At 40.2% G+C, this 26,762-nt stretch overlaps 1 protein-coding gene, 1 long non-coding RNA gene and 1 other non-coding gene across 3 annotated transcripts; all 3 read left to right on the top strand.

The window, feature by feature from the left end:
- Positions 1–600: 600 nt before the first annotated feature.
- On the top strand, positions 601–22,269 carry LOC103143233 (probable G-protein coupled receptor 22). The gene is made up of 2 exons (XM_007559690.2): positions 601–1,052; positions 17,676–22,269. Exon 2 carries the CDS (start codon positions 17,801–17,803, stop codon positions 19,487–19,489), a length of 1,689 nt encoding a protein of 562 aa, XP_007559752.1. The 5' UTR covers positions 601–1,052; positions 17,676–17,800; the 3' UTR covers positions 19,490–22,269.
- A 2,307-nt stretch (positions 22,270–24,576) lies between these two features.
- LOC107837034 (uncharacterized) lies at positions 24,577–26,229 on the top strand. Its single transcript, XR_001663007.1, has 2 exons — positions 24,577–24,709; positions 24,887–26,229. It is a non-coding gene; the product is annotated as an uncharacterized LOC107837034 (long non-coding RNA).
- Positions 26,006–26,078, top strand: trnaf-gaa (transfer RNA phenylalanine (anticodon GAA)). Its single transcript has one exon. It is a non-coding gene; the product is annotated as a tRNA-Phe (tRNA).
- Positions 26,230–26,762: the final 533 nt, after the last annotated feature.

Raw genomic sequence — 26,762 nt, 5'->3', positions numbered from 1 at the left:
GAGTTTGAGGCTCCTGCTCTCATCAGAGAGCCTTCTATCTTTATCCTTCTCCCTCGCATTATCTCACACATTCAGATGGACATCTAAGTCTCTCCAAAGAGGAAAATCAACGTGAGCAGCACTGGGAGGGACGTCTTATTTATTGTGCTACAAGGTCACAAATTCAACAGCCAGTGACCTTGACACATCTCCTAACAGAGTGCTCAGCGGAGTGAAAAATGCTCTTCAGCTTCGTCTCGGGACCTGTGAATCTGTTCAGCTACCGGCTTCACAGGAAATCCCTACGTGTTGCAGCAAATGTGAAACGGGTCTTAAAGTCTCCCCCCAAAGTGAAGGGGCGCCCATGATAAAACCCCTTAGATCCAGTCAAGTCTTCCTCTGAGGGAGATCAAGCAAGTGTGCGTAATGCGTTTTAGGGCAAAGATGGAAGGAGGCGCAGTTGGGGAATCTCACTGAATTACAAAACGCGCGTTCACCCTTGAGGAATTTCAGGTCGTCCTTGTGAAGCGCTACCCATGCACACCACCAACCCCTCCACCCACACCCCCTCCTCCTGCCTCCCTATCTCCTCCTCCCCTCCCAACAAACCCCACTTCTCTCCATCCTCTCTGCCTGCCCTCCCCTTCCCGTGCGGGTCGCCGTATTGGTCGCTGGGATGGAACGACTGCGCTCCAGCGTGCCGTTAGTGCACGATCATGCCTGCGGCCGGTCTGCGTGTGGGATGCTGTGCAAGTCCGCGGCTTGCGAGAGGGACAGGTGTTGGGGTGCCGTGTTAAAGAAACGCTTCAAAAACGCGGGGAATTAGTGGGTTAGTGAGCGGACAGCATCACTGTAGCGGCTGTAGCGCTCTGCATCTGCAGGCGCGGAGGGTTTCCCCCCCTCCCGCTGTAATATTTATGACAAAACGGAGGCGAAATATTCCGGTCACGTTTTTGGCTGACAGCCGGCTGTCCTGGAGAGCGCTGGAGTGGATCGAGGGTCCAGTGCTGGAGAAGGCGCAGCGCACCGACACCTGCAGTACGATGTAAAGGGAATTCCCACGAACAAAACTGGTAAGTTTAACACTTTGTCTTTGCCACTTCTTCTCATGAGACAATTTCTCTCTCTCTCTCCCTCTCTCTCCCTCTGCTAAGCTACATTAATCCGCTTAAGGCTACTGCAATTTTTTCTTTACATAAAGTCTTATCGTGATTCTGATATGCAAATATGCATTTTGCACATTCGAACTGGGAAACTATGTGAAGGATTCAATGTTATAATATAGCCACTGTAAGGACAATTCTGTGTAATTTGACACAAACAGTTGCGGGGAGACCTATGCAACTGTTGGGACTGCGAACGGGGGGAAGCATCAACACAATCAACAGACTTTCAATGAGGCCTTTAATAACATCGTCTTCATTTACAGACGAAACAATTAATTGGTTTGCCAAAAAACTCTTTGAGAAAATAAGGACATTTCCAAAAAAAACGTTTTTTTTGGAAATATGCACAAGTAAAGGTACAAAAGGTCCATTTCCAGTATCCTTTAGTTTCATGCATTCGCGACGCGACGCTTACCATGGAGGTGGTTCCTCTGATCGTTTTAATTGCAGCGTCTCAATCAGCGTGTTTTCATGTTTGATGTTTTGGGGCTCATAAAAGTGCTCGGTCCTGCACCTCTGTGGCTGTAGGTGAGCTAATATAGCACATGAGATCAAGACTTCACTGTACCTGTAACAGTAAAGTCAGCGCCAGAGGCTGTTCGTGCAGAACTGCTGCCCCATTTTTGCACACAGAATATAGTGGGGGTATGCAAAAGGAACTTTTTCTTTGTTTGTTCTGTAAAAACTCAGATATACATATATATTTTTTTTAATAAATACAACGCTATATTTTTATGGCGATCTCAATATAAGATGATGTTGATTCTGAAAAGCTTAAAAATGCTCATTTTTGTTGAATTATAATGTTTCAGACGATCAGATGGAGTCCAGATTTCTTAAACACCAGCGAATGTTACTTGCTATTGAATTTGGAACCTCAAACCAGAATCCAACTTCCACATCATTAGACAACTCATTGACTGGGCGTCACAGAAAGCAATGCAAAAACTACCATTTTGTTCAGCCCCAAATGATGGATCACTTTTTCCCATGCTCCGATGTCACCCCTTAACAGGTTGACACCCTGGGTTGTGTGCCAGATTGCCCATGTTAATGGCCACCCCTGTTCAGTGTCACTGCAGAATGTATTATAAATTTCCTTTTAATGGTGTTCATAGCTGTTCTGTGGCAAAAGCAGAGTATCCAGCTTCCTCTGTATGAGGGCCTTGTGCATACTTGAAATCTCATTTTGAATGTTTGACAAATGTACCAGATGTGTAATAAATGTCATGAAATCTTTTATTTGACATTTACATTAACACTCCTGCTGTGAGGGTCACAGTACATACAATAACGATCAGTTTTTACGTTGCAGTTTGGGACGTTAATAAAATTGGCCCCTGCTTGTAATGAAGTCACTTTGTCGTCCAGAAACTGCCAGACCAAATAAGTACATTACAGGAATAAATCAATTTACTGAACATAATTTTTGCACTGAGACAAAATGTCTCTGATAAATAGATCAGAGTGATATTGTTATAAATAAATAAATAAACATTGCATCCCAGGACTAATTAACACATAAATAATATGAAGATAGATATTCTGCCACAGAGTTAATTTACGAAATGTATTATTTAATAGGCTGGCAGATTAACTATAAAACAAGAGGGTTTACATGCAGAAAGCTGAAACATGTAAGCATAAACAATAGAAGCGGCTTGATTCGTTTGTGGTTTAACTGAAGGTAGACGTCCCATTCTTCTCAGGACCTCCTTCAACCTCAAGTCGTATCCTTAGAAATTATTTTAGATACCAAAAGGTGAGTTGAAATCTTTTTCGTTCATGTTGTGTTTCTTGCTCTCTGCAGCTCTGTATTATTATTTTGTTTGTTTTGCACTTGGTCTCCACTGCCTCTTTCTTATCTGCTGCAGACTGGTTTAATACAGATCTTGTAGTGTAAGCTGTACAATAAGAACAAGTTTGGTCTGCAGTGTTTTGTGAAGCGCATCCCACTGCAGAGAAACGTCGCACCTGCAAAGCTAGGTCATATAAAGTGAATACATTGCTTTAGTTTTCACACCTCGGCCTTTTAAAATCCAGTGATTTAGTTTAGATCTTGAGAAACACAGTTTTTACTAGCAAGTCTTTGATGCATCTATTGTTCATACCTGCTTATTCTTGCTGGAGGGTTTCCTCCAGCAGCCATTGGGCAAGGCTATACTGTGGGACAAGTGACCAATACGTTTTGGACTGTAAGAGGAAGCTGGAGTCCCCAGAAAGGATAGACTGACACCCGGCTGGAGTTTAGCTCCAAGACAATAGTGCCATCAACTGCTGCAGCCTATAAAGAACTTCAAACCAAACTGTAACTGTGAAAATTGACTCTTTGCATTGTATTTTTTTGCCAGATGGTGGAGTACATACTAGCAGTTTTAAGAAATATTGTGCCATGTATGATCATTAATTATTTATAGAAGGACCGGAGGCAATGTCACAATGTTTGTGTGAGAAAGAGAGCAGGCAGCGCTACACAGCTCCGCAGTTAAGTAAGATTTCACTAATATTTCAAAACAAAGACAAGGATATTTGAATCCTTTTTTTTCAATGCTTAGCAAAAATTTGTATGAGTAGTGAGACCACTGTATCTCACTAAGATTGCCAACATTTTCTAGTCCAGTCTGTCCGGTGACAGAGAAAGTTTGTGTTTATTCTCACTTAATTTCCAAACAGCTTAGTGTCAATTCAAATAGCTCTTAGTCTCCTTTATTCTGTAACAACTTCAACACTAGAAAAATGTGGTAATTATGACCTGATGGCATTTGTATGGTGTCTCAGTTGATTGGGAAACGATCTGCTTTATACCACCCAGCTGCAAGCAGGACCACTCAATCTAGTACCACTTAGAAGTACATGTTTATTACAGTTACATATCATCATCAACATGTATTTCTTGTAATTTACATTTTTTAAAAAAAAATCAACCAATTCCAGTAACTAGCTAACTTCTTGGTGTGTACCGAGTACAAACACTCAAACTCTGATATTGTGATTGAGAATATCTGAAGGTGTTAATCCACACTGAGATACATCCCAATGTTTTTCCCATTCTCACTCTCATTAGAGGTTTAGCCTGTGTGTTTGCTTTGCATATGGGTCATTGTATGTTTGCATCTTAAAATGTATTTATAGACGAGCTTTGATGCCGCTGGTGGGGGGGAAATATTCCGCCACACTCGTGTCACTCTCTTACTAAAAGCGGCAGCACAGTTGAGGGAAGCTGTCACATTTGGTTTTGGCGCGGTGAGAAACAGGAGTACTGTACCTCTGATGTGACGTGCTGATTGAGAGGTCTTATTTACTTTTTCAGATGACAATGTCAAGACGGTTGTTAGGGAAATTTTTAGGATTCCAGTGTGAAAAGCATGCAAGGTTCTCCAAATAATCCTGCATGCACTTTGACTGAAAATGTGATATAAAAAAGGTATTCTTTCTTTTAATTTTTGCATTGTTTTTCTTACCTTCTTTCCAGCTTTCTGAGGCTCTTAACCACTTAGAAGATAGGTTAGGTAAAGTTAGAGGACATTAGTGAAGAAACAGCATCATGAAGAACAAGGAACAAAACAGACAGGTCAGGGATAAAAGAGCTTAAAGCAGAGTTACTTTAACTAAGAGGCCAGGCAAGGAGAGTATTAATCAGAGAAGCACCCAAGATTCATGGTAACCAAGGTTACCATTAACCTGCAGCTCCACCCTCTTGGTGAGCTGCAGAAATCCACAGCTCAGGTGGGAGAATCTGTTGGTTTGCCAACTATTAGGAATACACCCCATAATTCTGGCCTCTATGTCAAAATGTCACAATTTCTGGATTACTGACTGAAAAACCATAAGAAGTCCCCTCTAAAGTTTACCACAAGTCATATAAAAAACACAACAACACATGGAAAAAGATGTTCTCACCAGAAATTACCAAAATTTAGCTTTTTGGCCTACCTACAAAAATATAGCGTAGTAAATACACAGCACAGTAAATACTAGTGTTGCTTTCAAATTTGCATCAGCAGAGGAAAGCAAAAGTCTCAAAGCAGCTCTTCCCTCTAGATGGGATATAAAAGAATAAGGGTGATGGTGAGAGTAGTGTGCAGGAACAGCAGACAGAGGGAGGATACAATGCATCATTAGAAGAGCAGAAAACTGGAGAAGTCATGAGAGGAAAGCGATAATAAGAGAGGAAGGAGAAAACATGCGCAGGAAAACCTGCATCCACTTTCCTGGCCATGTTCTAGATATAATCTTAATATTTCAACATGCACATTGCGATGCTGCTCACTCACCTGCTGCAAAAGTGGCAAACTGACAGCCATAAGATGAATACAAATGTGAACCTAATTTATGTTACGCCTCCTGGAGTGTTTCATTTAAAAGTCCCTTCATGCAGAATAAAAAAAAGAATCTATCAGTGTTATTTGTGCACAATCATGTCCCACACGTGTTGTTTGCCCCCTCAGAGTTAAGGTTTAACCCCTCGCCTGCCATTATGTTATATCATAGTTGATGGCCCTGCAGTGAAGCTCGTCTCCTGGCCAATGATGTCCTGTCTACGGGAGATAAATGGCATTAATTGAGATCTAATTGCCCTCCAGAGTCAAATAGCTTAATCATTTCAACCTGATACTGACTACTTCTGCATTCTCTCATCTTTTTTCTTTTCATCAGCTCAATTTTCTCCATTGCTCGTTTTGATTGGCCATAAAACATCTTTCTCCCAAACCTCTTTATCTGCTAAAACTGAGTCATTCGTAGACGTCGGGTGTGAGCGCGCTCCAGAAATCTGGTGCATAGAGATTCTCCTTTTCTCTGCAGACTCTGAATGAAAACAGTGTCTAATTAATTTTAAGCTGAAGGTTAGCTCTGCATGAGCCCAAAACTGTCCTGATTACCATTGATTTTTTTATTTATTTTTTTCTATCTGTGCAACAGAGTTACTAGTCGAGTCAGAGTTGATGCTTGGAGTTTTCTCTGTTGTGCCGTGGAGTGACGATCCCATCGGGGCCTTCTGTTTGCCCGTGCTCAAACATGAAACAGTGCTACACATATTCCTGCGGATGATTTGACACAACTTCACTAATCTACCACTCTAATGAGCCGAGAAAAGACGTAATCTGCTGAGAGGGTTCTGTTGAAAATCAATACGTTTAGAAAGAGTCTTTGTTTACAACATGGGCTGCACAGAACACAATTACACAGCTTCATCTTTATATAAACCAATTTAAGACAACCACTTTCCGCTTTTGCTATCCACGTTGTCAGAAAGAACTTCACGTTTGCTCTCTCCTGAATTTATTTCAGATGTATGAGCTTACAGAACACGTAGGAAAATCCAAATTTTAGTTATGAAGCGTTTCTAAAAATGAAGATTGCTTTTGATCTCAGATTTTTTGAGGGCCACCATGGCGGAAAATCTCCTAAGCTCACTGTTAGACCAACTATTTTTAAGAAGTATCTGGGCTTTTTCTTGCCCTTGCATCTAAAACTAACATGTGGAGTGGATTCTGGTGAATTCTACTGGGAATTTAAATTTGTGTGCTTTTCTGCAATGAGACCAACCCTGAGCTTTTCTGCAGCAAACACTCCAGGAGAGTTTGGTGGTCAGGGAAGGGTAAATATTTGCCTACTGCTAAGTATGGTGGAGGATCTGTGATGCTGCGATACTGCTTCTCTTTAGCAAACCCTGAGAGCCTTGTTAGAGTCCAGGACATCATGGATTATTGAAAATAAGACCCTGTGCTGTAAATGAAATAAAGTTCTCACTGGGACATTCAAAATGTTATTAATCCAAAACATTTTTGCCAAATCGATCAATCAGTCACCGGACACAAACTCAGCCTTCGTCCTTCTCAGTCCTCAGACCTAAATCTATTGGAAAGCTGTAGGGTGAGCTGAAGAGGAGACAGTCTAACAGAGGATCCAGGACTAGGGATAATGTGGAGAGATTGTTTGAAAAGGAATCGTCAAAGATTCCTCTGTACGCTCCAACGTAATGAAATGTTGTCAGAGGAGACTAAGTGTAGTCCTTTGCCAAAAGGGTCTTGTAGTATAAAGTACTGCCAGCAGAGTGCAAATAACAACCAATGGGAAGAGCCTTTGTCCACTTACTGAAAAAAAATTACTTACTGTTAGATTGCTGTATATTTTTCATTGTGAGATTATGCAGTTGCAATAAAAGATGAATTGACTTAAAGTTCTTTTTTTGTTTTTTTTTGTTGTGTTGCAGTGGTCTTTGCCCCGTTATCTAATTGTTTTTAAATCTTAGCCTGTCATTCCATGCAACATTTGTTACGTTATGTTTGTTGCCAGCTCCAGCATAAAAAAAACGACACAATGGAACAAACCATGATAGCTGTCATTTTTATTAGCAAAGGAAGCTGACTGAGCAGCTTAGCATTCCCAGTTGTAAGAAACCCAGAAACGCAGCAAAAAGAAGAGAAATTTTTCCTGCTTTCCTCTTATCTTTAAAACTTTCATTGGGGGATTCAAACAATTTAGCAAATTGGTTTGATGAAAAACTTTATTGCAAGTTTTTTGGAATCCCTGTTCTCAGTTCTCAGTCCAGCTGCTGTCGCAGGTTGATCAGGTTGACTCTATTGTCGAGGAGAGAAAAGTAAAGTTTCCCCGTTATCTGCTCCCATCCTCTGTCTGTGGGAGACTTTGAGTGATTGTGTCTGCGTGCGCTTGGTGCAGCATGTGTGCTCAGGTCAAAGCTACTGCCAGGTGTTGCCATCCAGCTGCTGCTCCGCTGCTGTGTCACAAGAGAACCATTAAAACGGTGGCAGCCCTCTTTATGTGAGGCGACTATTTATTCACAGCATTCCAGCACAAAGCAAATCAACACAGGTGGGAAGCGGTACACAGGCCATTTCGCTCTGATGATTGCATCCAGACAATTAATTTACCTCCTAATAGAAAGTGCTATTTGATTTAATTCAGAGTTTATTAAGGCCACAGCTTGTAAGGAGTTTGACATGGATAGATGGTATCAGACGTCGCTAATCCAGAGCAATCTCCTAAATGCGTGTAAAAATAAAAATGTTATTTAGTGGTTTAAAAACAAACACAATGGATGCTGATTTATCTATCCCTCCAGTTTCTTCTTCTTCTTATTTATTTATTTTTTGTCTTACATCTACACTAATCGTTGCTATTTTCTACAATACTATACCATTTTAGACATAATTTATCTTCATTTCACAAGCTTTCACGCCGGGATTTCTTTTTTGTTTCAAAGAGCGGTGATTGCATGACAGCCTTGATGAGTGCATATTGATGGGACGTGCGTTTAATAGCAAAATGATGTAGCCAGGACGCCACTGGTGGATGGAGGGTGCAGAGGGGTGTCTATAAAAATGGCAGAGCTAAATTAAATCCACTGAACACACTGTCAGGTGGTAATGATGCCTCATGCTGGTTCAAAGCTGTCTAGGGAGCAATGTTTCTATTTCTATGCATAGCCATGCCGGCTGTAGTAATTAACCTGTCCATTGCTTCTTTACTGATGTTCTGGTTTTGCATCTGCCTGCCAGAATAAAACATATAAGCATGCATCTATGAATAGCATTGTAAGAAAACAATTGATGCCTTTAAGGTACAAGTTTTATGAAAAATTAGAGATATTTTGAGAAATCAGCAGCTGAGTGGCTTTCAGTCAGAAACTCAGATATCCAATTTTTTTTCTGATTGGTGAAAGCACCACAGTGAGCGCCGCCTGATTGCTGGCTACAATGCTCTTTGGCGTGGAGGTTGTTACAGAGTGAAGACACTCAGCACATTCACAGCCATGGCAAAACATTCACACCTTTTAACAAAAAAAACAAAACTGATTTATATTAAAACCAATACAATTTCTGAGGTGTTTGATTTAGTTTGGCATTTTCTTTTTATGTTTTTGGGTTTAACTTTCTGTTTGGTCTTTTATTCAGTTGAAGTCTGATCCTGTTGTCAACATAAGTTTTTTTTTTTTTTTTTGTAAATTTAGCATCCATGGTTTCTTCCTTTGAAGCACCTTGTTGATACTGAAAATAATAATAAAAAAAAGAGTCATGTCACTTCCTTCTCCTTTGTACAGCCGTGTTTCTGAACTGAATTAGGGTCAAAAACCCGCTGGGTTGTTCAATGCAATAAAAGCACTGAGTAAGCAATTTGTTTTATAGTTGTCACTTATTTAAATATCGTTGCAGCAAAAGTAAGCAGATATAAAATGTGGCAGCTGATCTCTGATTTGTTGTAAACATACTAAAGTCTCACTTCACACACCTCCACTAAAGTAAACATTATAACTTCATCAAATTTTCAAGTGCTCTTTTATTTAATATTCCTAATTTATTTCATAAAGAGTTTTTTTTGTCATGAACTAATATGTCAACTTTATACATTAAAGTATCTAACTCAGTCCAAAAACACAGGAATGGTTTAATAAAAATTCCTACACAGTAAAGTAACTTCTGCAATTCATCCACGTAGTGAGAGGAAGGTTTAACATATAACAGGCTTTAGTTTTGGTGCTTGTCGGATTTGGAAAGTTGACAGTCTTTGTTAAAACCTGACAATCTTAAAGGGAATACACATAAATAATTATGTTTTTGAGACTTTAACCTTGCTAACTTTTCTAAGCGCTGATTAAAGAAGTTAAAGACGGTCTAAATGTCAATCCTGTAATCATTTTGCTTTTTTTTTTTTTCCATCTTTACAACATGTTTCCTTACATGGCAGCATAGCTCCTCGTCTTAATTAATGAGCCTTCAGGGAGAAACTACAAAACATAATTTACTTCTCTTCTTAAACCTACTCATATCTACTTGAGGACACAACTGAGTCAGCTCAAATTGCTACAGGCAGCACAAAGATTTTTTTTTTTTTTTTAAACCCAGAGATCATAATCAGCTGCAAATTTCTGATCGGTTCAGGTCTATTAAAGATCCCTGTGGGAAGTGACATGAACATATTGCAAAGTCTCAAACCTCAAAGCAATATGCTGGTTTCTAAATAAATGGTGAAAAGGGAAGGCAAAGGGGTGCAAGTGGGACTGTTCAGAAGAGAGATGGATTGTGGCGGTGAGCAGGGAACAAACATTCCTCTCCACTGAGCACACGACTCAGCATCCATCTGCACACCCCTAAGCCTTCCTTCCATCCATCATTCCCTCATTGCACCTTCATCTTGTTTTATCTGTGCCCACTCCAACCTCCAATCCCGGCTCTTCCTAACTTGTCTCGCGGGGGGATAAGTGTGGATGGGGATTTGGCCATTTCCTGAGCACAAAACATGTCGTTCACCTCGAAAAGCAATCCATCTTGTGTTGGATCTGCAGGGAGCATGCAGGCAGGGAGGCAGGCAGGGAGCGAGTGCAGAGGGGCGGGAGGTGGGTGGTTGTGTGGGTGAATGGCAGCTACCAGTAGCATTGTGAAATCCGTGTCACTGGCGGGATCAGCAGGATTTCTTATAGCGCATGTGAAAACTTTGCAGTGCTAACAGCTGTTTGGCCTCATGAATAGTAGCAGGGAAGGTGTTGAGCTGGAACATGTGATGAACCGTCTGAGCTCGTCTGCTTGTCACATTTTGAGCAGCCGCACCGCTGAGAATCAACAGCAGGCCTTGATCTGAAAAACATTAGATGAAGATGTTGCTCTTACTGAGGCCGGTCTGCCGCTTGCATTTCCAGGCTGGTTTGTTGGACGCCTGCCAGGGATGCTGCTGCCCAGCTGGAGGACGCTCGGCGTTAGCGCTGTGAGATGAATGGGGCTGGAGAAATTAAGGCTTTGATCAATTGTTTCACTGCGGACTTTAGGAATACCTAAAACAGCCATGAGTCAGTGCTCTGTGTAAACCATCAACCTCGTTGCTTTCTCCCTGTTTTTTTTTTTTCTCCTTCCCTCAATTCAGTCTTCTTCTGATTTGGCTCGCCTCCGTCTCTCCTCTGCATCTCTTTCTTTCCCAAATGTCATCTCTGGGTGACAGTGCCATAGTATCAAAGAGCAAAGCTTTCTCATCTTTTTGTTCTGACATATCACAGCTTTACAAGAAAAGGGAGGCAATTCTCCACAGACATTAGGCTGAAGAAGCCATAAAACAGCTGATATACTTCTGTCTTTACAGCCAATGTCCTGTTAGGAAAGGGACAAAACCAGCTATGCAAACAGTTTTGCTAATTCTACATATTTATGTGATTGTTAAAGTTTGTCTGTTGCTGTTAGGATGATTAGTTGAATGGCTCAGTAAAGATTGATGGTGTGCATGAAAGTACTACCAGATCTGGGATGTGACCCAGCTTTGAAATGATTAACTTCTGTTGTTGATCCAAATCCAGGCTCTCCATGTTCATCCCTGGAGTCTGGGAATACTCTTGTTGTCCTCACCTAAACACTCCTGACAATTTCCATCCATCAGGTTAACCTAAGAGCAGAGATTTACCATTAAAAAGTAGATGACTTTGCATGCAGTGACTTGCAAAAGTATTCCTACCCCTTTCTTCTTCTTCTTGTTCTTCTTCTTCTTGTTCTTCTTCTTCTTCTTATTATTATTATTATTATTATTATTATTATTTTGTCTTTTACCATGACAATCACAAACTTTGGTTTATTGGACAGATTTTGTATGTGGAAAATCAATAAGTGGTGCATTTAAAAAAATATTTAATAGTAAGTCTCAAGAAAAATCAAAAGTCTGGGATGCATTTGTATTCAGCCCACTCTATTATGATCCCCCACACTTCTTAAGTCGCAGAATTTGTAATTAGCTGTGTGTATTTTAATCTAGTTTTTTAGGGAATATTATAGAAAACTGCATCTTAATGACCAAGAAAGGCGAGAAATAAAGTTGTAGATTCACTTAAATCAAAGGTGGCAAAACTTTGGACAAACTTTTGAACAGCCCTGAGAACAATGTTCAAAATGATAAAGAGTGAGGTGGTCCGGTAAGGTTAGACTGCAGATGAACTTTCTGTCCCACAATCAAACAAAACCACATCACCCTGTACCTATGCTACCTACCTATTGCAGCAAAAGTTGGTTTCTGCAAAGTATTGGCTCACAAAGATATTTAAATTGTGGTCATAACACAAAATGTGCAAAAATTTAAAGGGTGTGGGTACTTCAAAGTTTTGCAAGATACTGAAACTCTGAAAGGGCTTTACTTGAAAAGGAAGAAGGATTTCTGAGCACACGTATCTTTATACCTCTCAGCTCACAAGTGAGTAATTAGCACCTCGTTGCAAACCTTACACACTGAAATCACGGCCCTGTCTAGACTGTCAGAGACCAATATGAAAGTCTGAGCGTGCTCTCTTGAAAAGTGAAGTACTTTGAAAAGCAGCAGGCAGAAACATCGATAGGTGGTAGCAGCTCAGCAGACAGTGCTTACAACAAAAGATTTCATAAGGTCTCTCTGCCTCGTTACAGAAGAGAAAGGCTCTTTCTGCTGTTTATCAGAAAGGCGCTGATCATAAACCGTTGCTTCATGTCAGGGCAAGTTTACCTCTGCTGACCAAAGTGTGATTAAGTAAATAAATGACACGCACACACACACACAAAAAGAGAGTTTGACCAAAGATGCAAGTTTTATTTTGAAAAGTTATTTTCCTGATGCACATTATTTTTTCTTAGCATTGTCTTTATATAAAGCTGTGCTGCTGTGTTGTTATCTTTTGCATTATATTCTCAGGAGGACCTAATCCTCTCATTCACCCTTGCTTCATAATGTTTGTTATTCTACCAAGCAGTGGAAGTATGTCAAAAAGCTCCTCGCACGGCGTTGTGTTATGAGCTACCTGAACAAAAGTGGGTTTTTCTGTTTGTCTTTTGGCTCAGAGGACGTAATCAAGCCTCGAGCAGGAAATGTATTGTCTGACTCAGGAGTGCAAATTAAACACAAGCATGGGTTTTGTGTAGGGGTGTGCAGGGCGAACACAATCCTGCCAGAGAAAAGAAAACAAAAAGAAGCAGGCTGAACTTTTCACACTTGAACACGCAGTCTGCTTTAGTGTTTACCCCCGTTATATTGTGAAAAGAAGCTCGACAACCTGTCATCTCCTGCTGGACACCTATAATAACCCTGGCAGCAGGGTGCTGGGCTCTGCCAGCTCGTTGTTTCAGACCAAATCACAGAATCCACACAAAGTCAGACACCAGATGTGATGGAGAGGAAAAAAAAGAGAAAAACATCTGCCAAGTCAAAGTAAAGTCTTTATGCGCTGAGCAAAGCAGTCAGTTCATTTATGCTTTGGACACAGGATGTTAAATGAAGTTGTTTACTGAGGTAATGCCTACATGTATTCACACAAACCCTTAGTCACATTCAAATCGGAGAAGATCCGAGTCTTCTGGAAACATTTCATTTCCTATTAGGCATGGGCTGGTCGATTCCAGCCCATGTATCCCAGCGTAGGCTCTTCCAAGCTGTCATACATTATTTTAACCTTGACCTGCATGATGGAAACCTCCCTCCTAAAACACAGTATGTTTGGATCATAGTTCCGAGAGTAAAAACTTGTTCTGTTCTTGCCTGATGTCTCTCCTGACCTTTTTCTTTCTCTCTAATGTGAAAATCACAGGCCTGATTGTAATTTACAGCACAGGAGTTTCACCTTGTTTTCAGCAATTTTCTGTTGTCACAACTCGCTCTGAAGCGTGCCTTCTCGGGGAACAAACCTCCCTGAAGTCGGAGCCTGATTACAACAAGCAGACAACAATAACAACACAAACTTGGTTTAAAACAAAGAAAGAAAAATAGAAAGATTTATGAAGGCTACAGAGTAATTGTTACATCTTTGTTTCCTATGCAATAGGATTGCAGATTGCAAAATATTAGAATGATACGTTAACTTAACATTGCTGTTTAAAGATTTGTCTGAAAGGCACAAAACCTACTAAAGCTCATCGCTCTGTCTGAACACTTTTGATTTTATTGCTCCTCTGTAGAATATTGTGACTTTTCCCGCCTGCCGGTCAGAGTCACAGCTGCTCTTATGAAGGGCATGTGACATTTACTCTTGCTGAAAGCTTCCAGACATTTTGTTCATCATTGTTCGAGTTCCTTTGTAGCTCTTATCAGTTTATCAGAGTACTAAGTAGTCTTTATAGCGGCACTCGTTCTCAGACTTTCCCTCTTTGTGAAAGGATAAAACAGTGTCGTTGAAAGCTGTTCCGTCTACTCCACCCTGCAAAATCGTTGCCTTGTAAACATTTGTCTCGGAAAAAGAATAACAGTGTGAATGTTACAAAGCGTTCAGATCATTTAGATGCTCTTGCTACTGATATGACTATAACGATATACTTTTAATTGGAAAACATTAAACTATTCCAGGATATGGTAATAACTCTAGCTGTTTAAAACGTTTATGCTTTATTATGTTTCCCAAAGGAATTTCTTGTGGCAGTTTTTAAATTACAAACCATTGTGTGCTTTCTACAACCACTTAGTTTTTGCATGAAACACCAAGAAATTAGAGTGTTTCCAAATTCTTGTTTCCTTTAAATATTGTTTAATCTTTTATAATAAATGAAAATATTCATTTGTATCCATCACAAGGGAAACCTAACCACTTTCCGTACTTTTATAGCATATTAGCTTGTTCTTACTATTATGTTATCACCTTATTTTGTTTGATAACGTGCTAGAATTTGAAGTTTGGCTACGGCTACATTTATTTTTCCTTTGACAAGTATTTAGATGCACTTAGTGGCTCATTCTAAAAAAGGACCATCAAAAATATCTAGTGCATGTATCTAATTAATCTTTTTTAAGACTTGTAAAACCACGTGTCCTATGACTCATGTAAGTGATAAAATTGCTACTGGCTAGTCAGAGTGGGATGTAAACGTGAAGTTTTCTTTGTCTAAATTAAATCGTTGAATTGAAATAAACCAATGTTTCTCTTTTTTAATCTGCTCAGGTTGTTCATGTAGATTATAGATTAAAGGAATGTAGTAAAAAAAATTAACAAACGTTTAATGTTTTGAAGTTTTACTGTCAAGGTTGAGTATGCGATGTTAAATTAATAATATCCTCTCAGCTCGATAATGTAGTCTTTTTTTATACTGATGGAGGAATATGGATAATGAAATAACATAAAGAAAAAAACTTTTTACAATAGTCAAAATGAGACTATGTGACTGGCAGAGGATATGAAAGGGCTGTTTACATGCTTCTTTTCTTCAGGCTTGTGAAAGTGGCAGATCGATGATGCTTTAAATCAATGTTCCAGCACCACTGCAAACCCCATAAAACCCATTAGTGAATTAAGATAGACCACTGCTCTGCCTTCAGGTCCTTTCCATTTGATGAATGGGAGACATAAAAAGAAAAAAACTGAAATGAAACAAACAAAAAATGGCAAACAGGAAGGTGTGAAAAACAGTGACAGTTAAAGGCAATAGCAAAGACAGGAGGTAAGAATTACTGCTTTTTGATTCAGACACTAAAGCAACCTTTACAAGGCTCCTGGGTTTTATGCGACCATGATTCACCCCCGTCCATTTGCCTCGCAAAAACACACAACCGGGTTAGAAATCATCCCCCCAAAAAACAATCCAGATGGGGAGGAATTACTTCAATATTTATCCTAAACTCTAACAAAGCTTTGTTGGAGAGAGTGATACATATTTCAAATAGGAACAATGTTTCAGTCATTCTGCTGTAAACTCCTTTACTGCTCATATTTTTTTTTTTAACTTTTATTAGATTGTAACTCATAAACTTTCCATAATACCTGGAACCTTCAGGGTGATGTTTTTCCATATATATATATATATTTTTAATATATATATATCAAAATCTTCAGCTTTTGTGGAGTAAATCCTCCAATCAAAGTGAGGTTCATGTTAAAGGTAGAATATAATATTAAACCCCTACAAATGTTTGAAAGAAAAGAGTCAAACTGTTGCTGTGTGTGCATTGTGCAGTGTCGTCTGGAATTGTTTTTTCAAGTTTGGAAGGATTTCATTTTGCTTTAAAGAACCTCGTTGATGCAGTGAGGAAGAAAGTCTCAACCCATAACATGTAAAATTTGTCACAGCTGTATCTTTATGTAGAGCTTGGCAAAACTCGAAATAGGTTATGAAAATTGGCCAAGAGGAATTGGTCCTTCATTGGTTCATTTGATTAAGTCCCTTTTCCTCTCATCGTTGATGAAGGTTATTGTCCATTTAGTAGTCTAAACCCAACAATGCTGCTTGAAACAAATATAAAATACAAAGATCTTCTCTGCAGCAGCTCCCTCTCCTTTAGTTTTTAGGATGAATTCTTTCACTTCACGTATTCTTACTTAATTTATAAAGGGAATATTCATGTTTGGTGAGGTTTCTAGATAACAAGTGAATAGTTGTGATAAATATAAAGTTCACCTCGGTTGGAATAGCCGATGAAATTGAAATGGGAGAAGCGAGAAAGGCAATCCACTCAACAACATCTGATGCTAATTCACATGAACAGCACTGGCAGTCGAAACACACATGACAATCAGTGCAGGGGAGATTGAGGTTCATGGTCTGGAAAAACACCTTAAAGGATCTGTGCGGTTTAATATCTCACATCTACAGGGTAGATTATTGTTATCTCTTCAGTGTTGAACAAAGCTTACACTAAGTGTAACAACCTGTGTCAGTCATTAAACTGGAGCGAGAACAGAGTGGGAAGACATAAAATAGATGTATAAGAAAAGAATAAAAGGGATTTGTGGAGGGGGCACGGCAGTCAAGCAAGTCTGTTTCTGATAGCATTGTTTATGTGGTACTGTCTGTGGATCATTGATCCATTTGTCTTCATTGCGTCTCCATGTGTGAACTATTAGCTGCTGCAGTCCTTTGCTGGATCTTCTGTGTGGATAAAAAATGCACCCTCTCCCTGACAGTCCAAAAATGTCCCTGCCTCTTCTGTTTATAGTGCCGGATACTGACAGTAGCTGGGGGATGTGCTTACCAGAGCTACGAAGCAATAGCTATTGTCACAGGCTCTGTTGTCGGAGCTGTGAGAACAAGCAGCCATAGTTAACATGTACTATGTCAATGACCTGTCAGCACTACGGATAAGCGGCTTGAATCCAGGATATTTGACAAAGCTTTAGCCTGCATGTATAGTTTCTGACCCACATAATGTATGCTGTGCAAGAATGAGTCAAGCATCCACCCACTCACTCTCTAAAGAAAGGGTTTTGCAGCAGAATCCACTGTGGTATGTGAATTAAGAGAAAAATGAGCATTGGGGTTTGTTGAAATACGAATTAGTAGGGACTTTGTCATCAATGCACAACAAAACACGCTGAGGCCTGCATGTAAGCTACATCTTGCTCCAGAACCTCTGTAGCAACAGCAGCCCTGTAAGAGATCATGGGACATGCACAATAACTTCAGCTGCATGAATTCAAAAGAGCCCCAGCATCACAATCGCACTCCACGTGTCAACTTGTAAATCACGACATGTTTGACTTGCACCTGTAACAGTGTTATTTTTAAAAATAAACATGAAGGGCTGCTGGATCATTTTCTGTCCCTTGCTAACCTTGCTAACTTCCTTTCTGTGTATCTTCTCTGTTTTGTTTTGCAGCTACAACCTCAGATCTGGTTATTATCTCCAACGCTGTCTCATCTGAGCCAGAGCGAAAGGAAACACAGACCATGGTCAGGTTTGGCGGCTGCTGTTGCTATGCATGAAGGGCCGCTGTGGTGTCAATGGAGACCGAAGGCTATCGTGACCTCCTGGAGACCAGCGATGGTCAGGGGGTAGGCCTGCTGGACGGAGGGGGAGAGGTGGGCGTGGAGGAAGGCTGGAACACACCCTATCCCGTCGGTTTCCAGGTGTCGTTGACCACTATCCTCGTACTGGAACTCGTGTTGGGCTTCAGCAGCAACTTGACAGTGCTTGTCCTCTACTGTGCTCAGTCCAACCTGGTGGATTCAGTCAGCAACCTCGTGACGGTCAACCTCCATGTGCTGGACATTCTGGTCTGCGTGCTCTGCTTGCCGCTGACGGTCGCTGTGATCCTGGTACCGGCAAATGAAAGTGGACTCAGCAGCCTGGCCACACTTTGCTGCTTCCATGAAGCTTGTGTCACATTTACGAGTGTTGCTACAGCAGTCAACGTGTTGGTGATCAGTTTGGACAGATACGACATCTCAGTGCGTCCAGCCAGTCGCCTGCTGACCCCTAGGCGTGCTGCGTTACTCCTGACAGCAGTGTGGGCCGTCTCTCTGGCTGTTTTCTTCCTACCCTTCCTTGAAGGGGACTTCTTCTCTTCATCGACTGAGGATACTGAGGATGAGGAGCTCGAAAGGCAGAGCAATGACTCAGAACTCAACACTGGGCATACTCCCATCTTTTCTTCTATCCCTCCTTCTTTATTACCCACTACTCCGCCCTCCTCTCCTCCACACCACCTGCCACCAGTATGGCAAAACAGGACACTGCTATGTGTTGGAGGGCAGGGGTATTACACGGGTATGGCAATGTATTATCACTTGTTACTCCAAGTACCCTGCTTCTTCATAGCTGTGGCAGTCATGCTTTTCACCTACTCCAGGATTCTGCAGGCCCTCAACATCCGCATCGGTTCCCACATGATGAGGAACACACGGTCAAAGGACTCCACCTGCAGGATACGCTGCAGGAGGCAGAAGAAGAAGGAACTCAGCCTGCCAACAGAAACAGTGTCTTCTAACCAAAATCAAAACCTCAGTCACCCTCCACTCATCCCCTCTGCTACCCCTACTCCAACATCACCTCCACCATTGTCTTCCATGCCTCCGGGGATGTCAGATAGTGGGGCCACAATAACTACTGTGAGCACCGCTGCAACCACCCCTATTGCGACCACCCCGGCGACCCCGGCTTCTCCTACTCCCCCTTCGGCGTCAACTCGAACCCATGCCACCACACCTCTGCCCGCCTCATCCATGGGTGTACAGGCCTCAGTTTCGGCTATCATCGCTTTGAGAAGGGCAGTACGCAGGCACAGGGACAGACGAGAACGTCAGCGTCGCGTCCTGAAGATGTCCCTAATCATCATATCAACCTTCATGGGTTGCTGGGCCCCTCTGTCTGCAGTCAACGTTCTGATCCTTTGCATGGGCCCCAGTGACGGCCTGGTTGAGCTGCGTCTGTGCTTTTTGGCCATGGCTTACGGGACGACCATATTTCACCCTCTGCTTTACGCTTTCACCAGGCAGAAACTGAGGCGTGCCCTCAAAACACGCGTAAAGAAAAGGGTAGTATCGCTTCTGCAAGTAGACCCAGCTCCCAGCGGTGGGACTGTGATTCATAACTCTTGGGTCGAGGGAGGAGGCCAGAGAAAAGGTCGCAAGTCACGAGTGGAGGCTAGTGATGGCACTGATAGATGCCTCACGGAGGCAGTCAGAGAATGAGGCTCCTCTTCGAAGAGCAGTTGCATGTCTGAGAGTGCTGTTTGAGTTTAGACAACTACATGGACCTTACTAAGCTGATGGAGATGGATTGCTTGTACATTTGTGAGTGGGTGTGAGGACAAATGAGCAGCATATAGTTTACAAGGATCAGAACAAACACTTTGTCCTCCAGTGTTCGGCAGATGTGGAAAGAGGAGAGCCTCAAGCTTTTACGAGAGCTATCTTTTCGCTCTCCTTACATAAGCCCTTACAAGTCCACCACTGCCAGTAGGCAAACATTATAACAAACCTTGACATGACTACTCCGATTGCTAGTGTGATCCCTTCATGTAACGTAAGGGTTAAATATCTGCAAAGACAAACAAATCAGCATTGCTCCTCCGTGCACTTTTACCTGCATGTGCATGTACATATGCACAGTTTAACACACACACGCACTTAACGCACATAATATAGTCACTATCTGTGAAAGCACACAAGTATCTACCTGCACACATGTTCTCAGTGACATTAATACTTCTGAAAGACCTTTATTTTTGTTTTCATTATTTTCATGCCTTAATTGAGTTATTTGTATATTGTCATGGTGCTGAATGTCCAGCTGTATGTTTACAACAATGTTATCAACACAGAATGAAAGTATTTGCATCGAGTGCAGAAAGTATAACAAAGTACTGCACCAGTCAGGGATAACATTATGACCAGATGAAGCTAATTACTCTGATCATCTCCTCGTTGCGGTACCTACTAATTCTGGCAGACATTTACGTAGCCTGTATGAAAAGACAAATATCCATTCTTCCTCACTGCCTGACCTTAAATCAGACAAAACTTTTTGTGTTTTTTTTACCTTTTTTTTTTTTTACTGCTTTTTGAATTCATAAGATTGTAGACAATGACTTTGTCCATTTCAAGACCCATTTGTAACCAAGATTTCAATTCCTGTCCCGTCTTGAAGGAAGGGGTATTGTGAACTTTCCAGGCATATGGAGACAAAATTGGAAAGCATAAGGTTTTGAGTGAATTTAAAGAGGACTAAATTGCAATTGGTAAATGAAGGGGCCAGAGCATCCCTTATAAGCGATGTTGTTTGCTGTATGTATCCAAAGTGGACCATGGCTTGCTGCTTCACCAGCGTTTTGACTCCAGACTTTGACACCTTTGCAGCATGTCTTCTCCCTCTGTTCATATTCTGTCTGATTATTGTCAATAATGACCACCAGTGAAATAAAATCTGCAGAAGAAAATGATGAAGAGAAGAGAACATTCAAAAGGCTTCGCCATGGCTGTGTGATTCAAACAGATCAAGAAGCTTTTGTTCGTTCCGATACAAAAGCTGTATATACCTATCAGGGTACCCGTCCTGGTCATAATGTTATGTCTGGGTGTAAATGATTAAAAGCGTAGAAACATAAAGTTTACATACTCTGATAAAAATTACCAGGAAAAAGCAAAAACAAAGGAAAGAAATGAAGAAAAAAAAAACAATCAGATTCTAGTTTAATTGTAGGTTTGCAGCACTTTTTAGAAAAATGTGTACAAAATATAGTTGAAAGGCATGTTTCTATTTTATTTTATTTTTCCAGATGAGTTTTAATGATTTTGATGAAGGAGGGTTGTGTGATTGTGTCAGTATGTTTGCACATTTGTAAAGACTGGGTAAATGAAGACATATCTGTGTTTTAGCCAATGAATATGTGCAATAAAACACATGTAAAGCAATGACCCCTCGGCCCCAACCACCACCAAGGGTGTGAACAAAGAGAATGCTTTGTTTTCTTTTTTCTATACGTTATACAGTTGTTAGAAAAGGACAAAAGGAAGGGGACTTTTTTGTCTTCTTTTTTCAAAGAGGAGGTTGCTGAATATTAAACGTATATAAATAAATATGTGGGGCGTTTTTGTAACTATATGTATATGAAAATTCACTGTAACACCATCGTAACACCATCACTACAGTTTCAAAGAAGGATTTAAAGGGCAATACTTTGTGAAATATTTCATTAAAACTGTCTGTGAAGCCAGTGCAGATTAACAGCATAAAGACGAGGAACCAAACCAATGACCTCTAACAATGGGACGTCTCTTCATGTTATCCCTTAGTTGCTCTGGACGGCAGCTTTGAGGGAGCATTTTAAATGATGACAAACAGAAACAGCCTCTGGACTAAGACCTGAACACGTCACACAATATAGTCTCTCTTTCTCCTCAGGGCTTTGTGTATCATTTTCAAACTGGCTTGACAAAAAAAACAACAAAAAAACAAGATAATAACAGCAAGCAGCCCTCAGTCAGCTGTTGTGATATGAGTGTTAGAGTAGGTTGCGGTTTTTGTCACCAAGTAGATAGAGTTCACTTGAAACTTTGTATGAACTGAAGACTTGGAGGGCTCCTATGGCTTTGGGCTTTATTCTCCTTTCACCTCACCCTTTTTACACAACTTGTGAGCCAAACAGGAAGACAATAACTCTTGTGTATCCATGTACATTTTTCAGGGATGTAAATACTTAAGTGTTTGTTTTGTGTTTTAGTCAGAAATCCCTTTTGCTTTGATCACGATCATCTGCCGGACAGAAAATCAGTCGTTGTGAAAAACTCTTAATGAGCAGGAGAGCTGTAAAGAAGAAATATGTACGTGTAGTTGTGTTAATAATGTATGTGTGTACACTGTAATTTACATTTATGACATGTGTATAGAGAAATATTAGTATTGTAAAAGATTTATAATATGTGCTATTGTATAGAAAATAACTAAATCTGTATTAAAAAGGTCTATCTCAGTTTACTGTGTCCATCGTTGTATGTTTAACGTCCATATCAGAGCTGCAGCTCACTGTAGGGTGCAATTTGTAAAGTTGCACAGTGAAATTTAACTGCAATATATATATATTTTTTTTCTTTACAGAAATGCATTTATACAATAATGGAAAACAAAAGCTCTGCTAGCAGATGAACTTGCAAATATCACAGGAAACGATGTAGTGTTCCTGCCTGGCCTGTAGGAGGCAGTGCACCATGTGCTTCTTGGACAGTGAACATGTGATTAGAAGCCTGTAATTCATGCATCTTTGATTTCCACAATGAGCATATTTGGTTTTAACACTCAGCAGCAGCAACACAGATTAAACTGTTGTTGTTGTTGAGCTGTCCATGGTTGAAAGATCATTTTGAAATGTTTGGGTTTACAACAGACATCGATTCACATTTTGTTTCTAAAAGTTTCACTCTAGGTCCTGTTGTCAAACCTGTGCATTTAAAACACAAAGATTTTCTGTCTTCAAAGTTCAGCATGTTGATGATTTCCCTATTATAACCTCGGTTATAATAGCTATTTAAATTGGTGTCGTCTTTTTATCGTCTTAAGCCAGTCTGCCAATACTCGCCCAACATCTGACAACAGACAGCCCCTCTGCATGCTGACCTACAACCACTCCAACAGTCACTTTCATGGCCACCCACTTAAAAACATCCAGAATCTTGTCATGAATACTGTTTCTATAAACAACTGGGAAAGAATAAGTTGCTCTCTGGAGTTCAGGGACACCGTGGTGGATGCCAGCTGTGCAATAAGTCCAGGCATGAAATTCCCTCACTATTAAATATTTCACGGTCAATTCTTAGAAGTATTATAACACAGAGCACAGTCACCGGATGCAGAGGCATTTAGTGGCAAAGGATCTTTAACTTTCTGCAGACTCAAAGGTTGCAAATCTCCAAACCTCATGTGACCCTCAGTTCAACTCAGTGACATCACCAGGCACTATGCAAAGAGTTGGATACAAAGAGTCAGATGCAGCGATGTAAAGCACAAATCTAAAGCAGCAGAGAAATGTTCATTGTCGTGGAAAGTCATAATCCATCTGAGTATCCAATGTGCCACTCTGGGTTTACAGTAACAGTTCCCCTAAAGAATAAAACTTACCTGTCTGACATTCTGTGGCAACTTCATGCTCCCAACTTTGAGGGAACAGTTTGGGGATTTCCCAACCAGCACACAAAGCAAGGTCCGTGAGAACAAAGGTTTGGAAGTTTAGTTATAAAGAAACTGACTTGCCTGCAGGTCAACTTAATAAAGAACCTGTGGGATTAGAGCCAGTCCATCCGGTTCCAACATCAGTGTTATTCAAAACTTTCTACCAAAGTATTTTATTCTATTATGCAGATAGATTGTCATGAAAATTCCTCAAATTACATATATTATTGAATTTAATTATACGCTATTGTCCATAAACTTTCCATTACACCCTATTGCAGTTTTATTTAATGGAGTTGCATAAGCACTTTTCTTTACTGTAGACAATGGGTCGAGAATAGAAAATGGCTTTAAATTACTACCTGTCAAAATAGGTACAAAGCATCTTCCTGGTTGAGAAGTATTGACATGTAGGAAACATCCTCTAGAAGACTATGAGATTTCCTACCTGAAAAAGTTAGGTATGAAACATCCAAAACTACAGAATGACAAACAGGCAAAATGACCTGCAATGACGATACCCGTCCCTTCTGAAACATGACATGATGGAGTCAAAGATGTTCCCCTCAAGATTTGCTGTTATGATTTTATTTGAGGCTCTTAATTTATTTAATCTTCAGTCAACAGAATAATTATTCATATATATAACTTTTTTTTTATTAGCAGCACATATACAGATTTAGCATTGCCATGATAGTTTAGTATTAGAATGTGTAAAAAAAAAAATAAGCAGATGTTCTCAAACATAACAAATAAGAAAAATGTTAAATATTTCTAACCTTAACAAACTGGGGGTCATTTTTCTAGCATGCAAGGCTTAGAGGCAGATAATTTAAGAAAACACATTTTTAAAGGTCAGCTTTTGTTTGTGTATAAAAACATTAAGAGCTGACTGCATAATCCATAAATGAATGACTGAAGAACAATAATCATGTCACTCTCATTATGGTTAAGAGTTTTTGACAAAACAGCAGCTGAAATGTGCAACTGGGGTTAATTATAATTACAGTTTGAACCAAAGCTTATTCTCTAGAGCATATGGTTTAAATCCTCTCCTTTTTCAGCCAACACTTGCTTTTTTTAAAAAAAACATTTTCTATCTTTACCCCCATTTCTTCTGATCTCTAAATTTAGAAACTCCGTCCCAGATACGTGCGATATTTTAGTGATGATGGCAGAGAACCTTCACTTTTGTGTGACAACTGTACTAATCACCACTGCTAATGAAGATGAAACATGCAAGTAAGGTAAGCATCTGTGGAGGCAGCTTTTGGTCCTGACAAATCTGGTGATGCATGTGTGCATGTAATTGATTGCTCTCTGTCTTACTGATTTGTGCATCTGGTCAAAACTGTCGATCCTTCCAACCTGCTTGATAATCTCATCAGCCACCCCTCATCTTTCACTCTCTGATTCTCTTCCAGTGGCCCTCCCTCTCTTTATGCTGCTGGTCTGCATCTCTCTCATCTCTTATCCGCACTCGGGCCTTCCAGAACAAAAAGTGAGGAACAGCTGCAGTGTCTGTGAAGGAAGGAAAGTCACCTTGGAGGGGATGGGGAGGGGAATGACAAGAGGAACAAAAATGTGAGCGAGAGAATGAGGCAATATGGAGGGGAGATTACCAGGGAAAAGAGAGAAGAGAAGAGAGGCATAGAAGCTGGCACAGAGACATCATATGACTAATAAAGGGACAGCACTGCATCACTGCAGAACGCAGTCAGAAAAAATAAAAGAGGCAAACGGCAAGCCCAGAATGCTAATATTATCAAGCTTCACTGTTTTCCAACAAACACATTGTTGATTTTTTTATTTTTTTGTAAAAACATCTGCATATTTGGGTGTCTTTCAAGAATATGCACTGGAAGTCAGCGGTACATGGAAACTAAAGGCTGCTGCCATTTTCAGACATTGTCTGAGCTATTGGTAGGGAATACAAAAAACTAACCAGAAGGTTTCAGAACAGGAATAACTACTCAGTTTTATTAATTTAAATGATAATAGTCATATATATATTTTTTAAATCTCTTAAAGAACTGATTTTACTTATTGCTATTTCAGTGTTGACATGAAATGTAGTCAATGTAAAAATTGATTGCTTACTGTAGTACAAAATAGTGTTGGTCACTGATCTGGTAACATCATGGCTACCTGTCTAATAGTGTGTAGTTTATTCAATGCCTGGACTCTACCAGGCCCAATGGTATCTGGGACCATGACTTGTAATGCGGGGCCATCTATTGACAGTTTGCTAGTAAAAAAATATTACTTTAAAACAGACTTTTACTTTATGTTTTTCTCGATAGCGGTGTGGCGCCATCTTGTGTCCCAAAGCCCTTCAAGCAGAATTCCGTTGAAACTCTGTCGTATCTACCTTTGCCTTATTTACCACAACATTTACTATTGCGTAGCAGATAACTTGAATGTTATATTCTTTGGGCCTCGCCTGTGGCAACTGTTTTATCAACAACCTAAATCCAAAACTCGTCACCACTTATTGGGCTTATAGGATAATCACACCAGCTCTGCCCTTTGCAGAACGTGCGGCCGAAATAGCTCAGTTGGGAGAGCGTTAGACTGAAGATCTAAAGGTCCCTGGTTCGATCCCGGGTTTCGGCAGTACGACGGGGACAACATATTTTGTGAGTTACTGATTCCCAAATGCTTATTGTGCTTTACCTCAAACACTGTGGTAAAGCGCAATGATTATCTTAAATGTTATTATAATATTCCTGGTGAATATCTGCCAGAAACAAATAAAACAAAATAAACAAAAAGTATTTGAAAATAAGCAAAAAAGAATAGTGTCCAGCTTCTCTCTTTCTTTCTCTCTCTTTATAATTTGTTTCTGTACCACTGGTTTGGTTTGTAAGTAATTCCTGTGGAGAAATGTTGGCTCTTTTACAATAAAATGAAACTAATTTGCAGAACTTCCACCGGGGGGCAGTGTAGTTCAACAAATCAATCAACAACAGCGTTTTCGTTAAAAGGAACAAGAAATTCGTGGAGCTCCTATGAAATATTTGGGGAGACATTTCCGCTTTTAATATGGAGGAATTTGGCATAGTAAAAGCTAACAGCACCATAGTTATAACAACAATAAACAAAACCGAAAATTCAAGGCAGAGAGCACAGCGCTTGCTGTATACAAGTTAATCTGTTTAACTTAAAGAACGTGGGTAATAATGAAAAAGTTTCAAACATTATTCCAAAATTTAGTGATTGACATGATCTTGTTCTTGTTCTTGCTCTTGATAAGAGAGAAAGTTTTCAGCTTTTTGCACATGTACTGAAGAAACGACT

This window comes from Poecilia formosa, unplaced genomic scaffold (genome assembly GCF_000485575.1).
Source record: "Poecilia formosa unplaced genomic scaffold, Poecilia_formosa-5.1.2 Scaffold106, whole genome shotgun sequence".
Classification (NCBI taxonomy): Eukaryota; Metazoa; Chordata; class Actinopteri; order Cyprinodontiformes; family Poeciliidae; genus Poecilia; species Poecilia formosa.
This window is presented reverse-complemented; position numbering and strand designations above follow the sequence as displayed.

What these genes read in the sequence shown, in the direction of transcription:
- LOC103143233 (XM_007559690.2), top strand. Translation starts at nt 17,801, where the DNA reads ATGGAGACCGAAGGCTATCGTGACCTCCTGGAGACCAGCGATGGTCAG.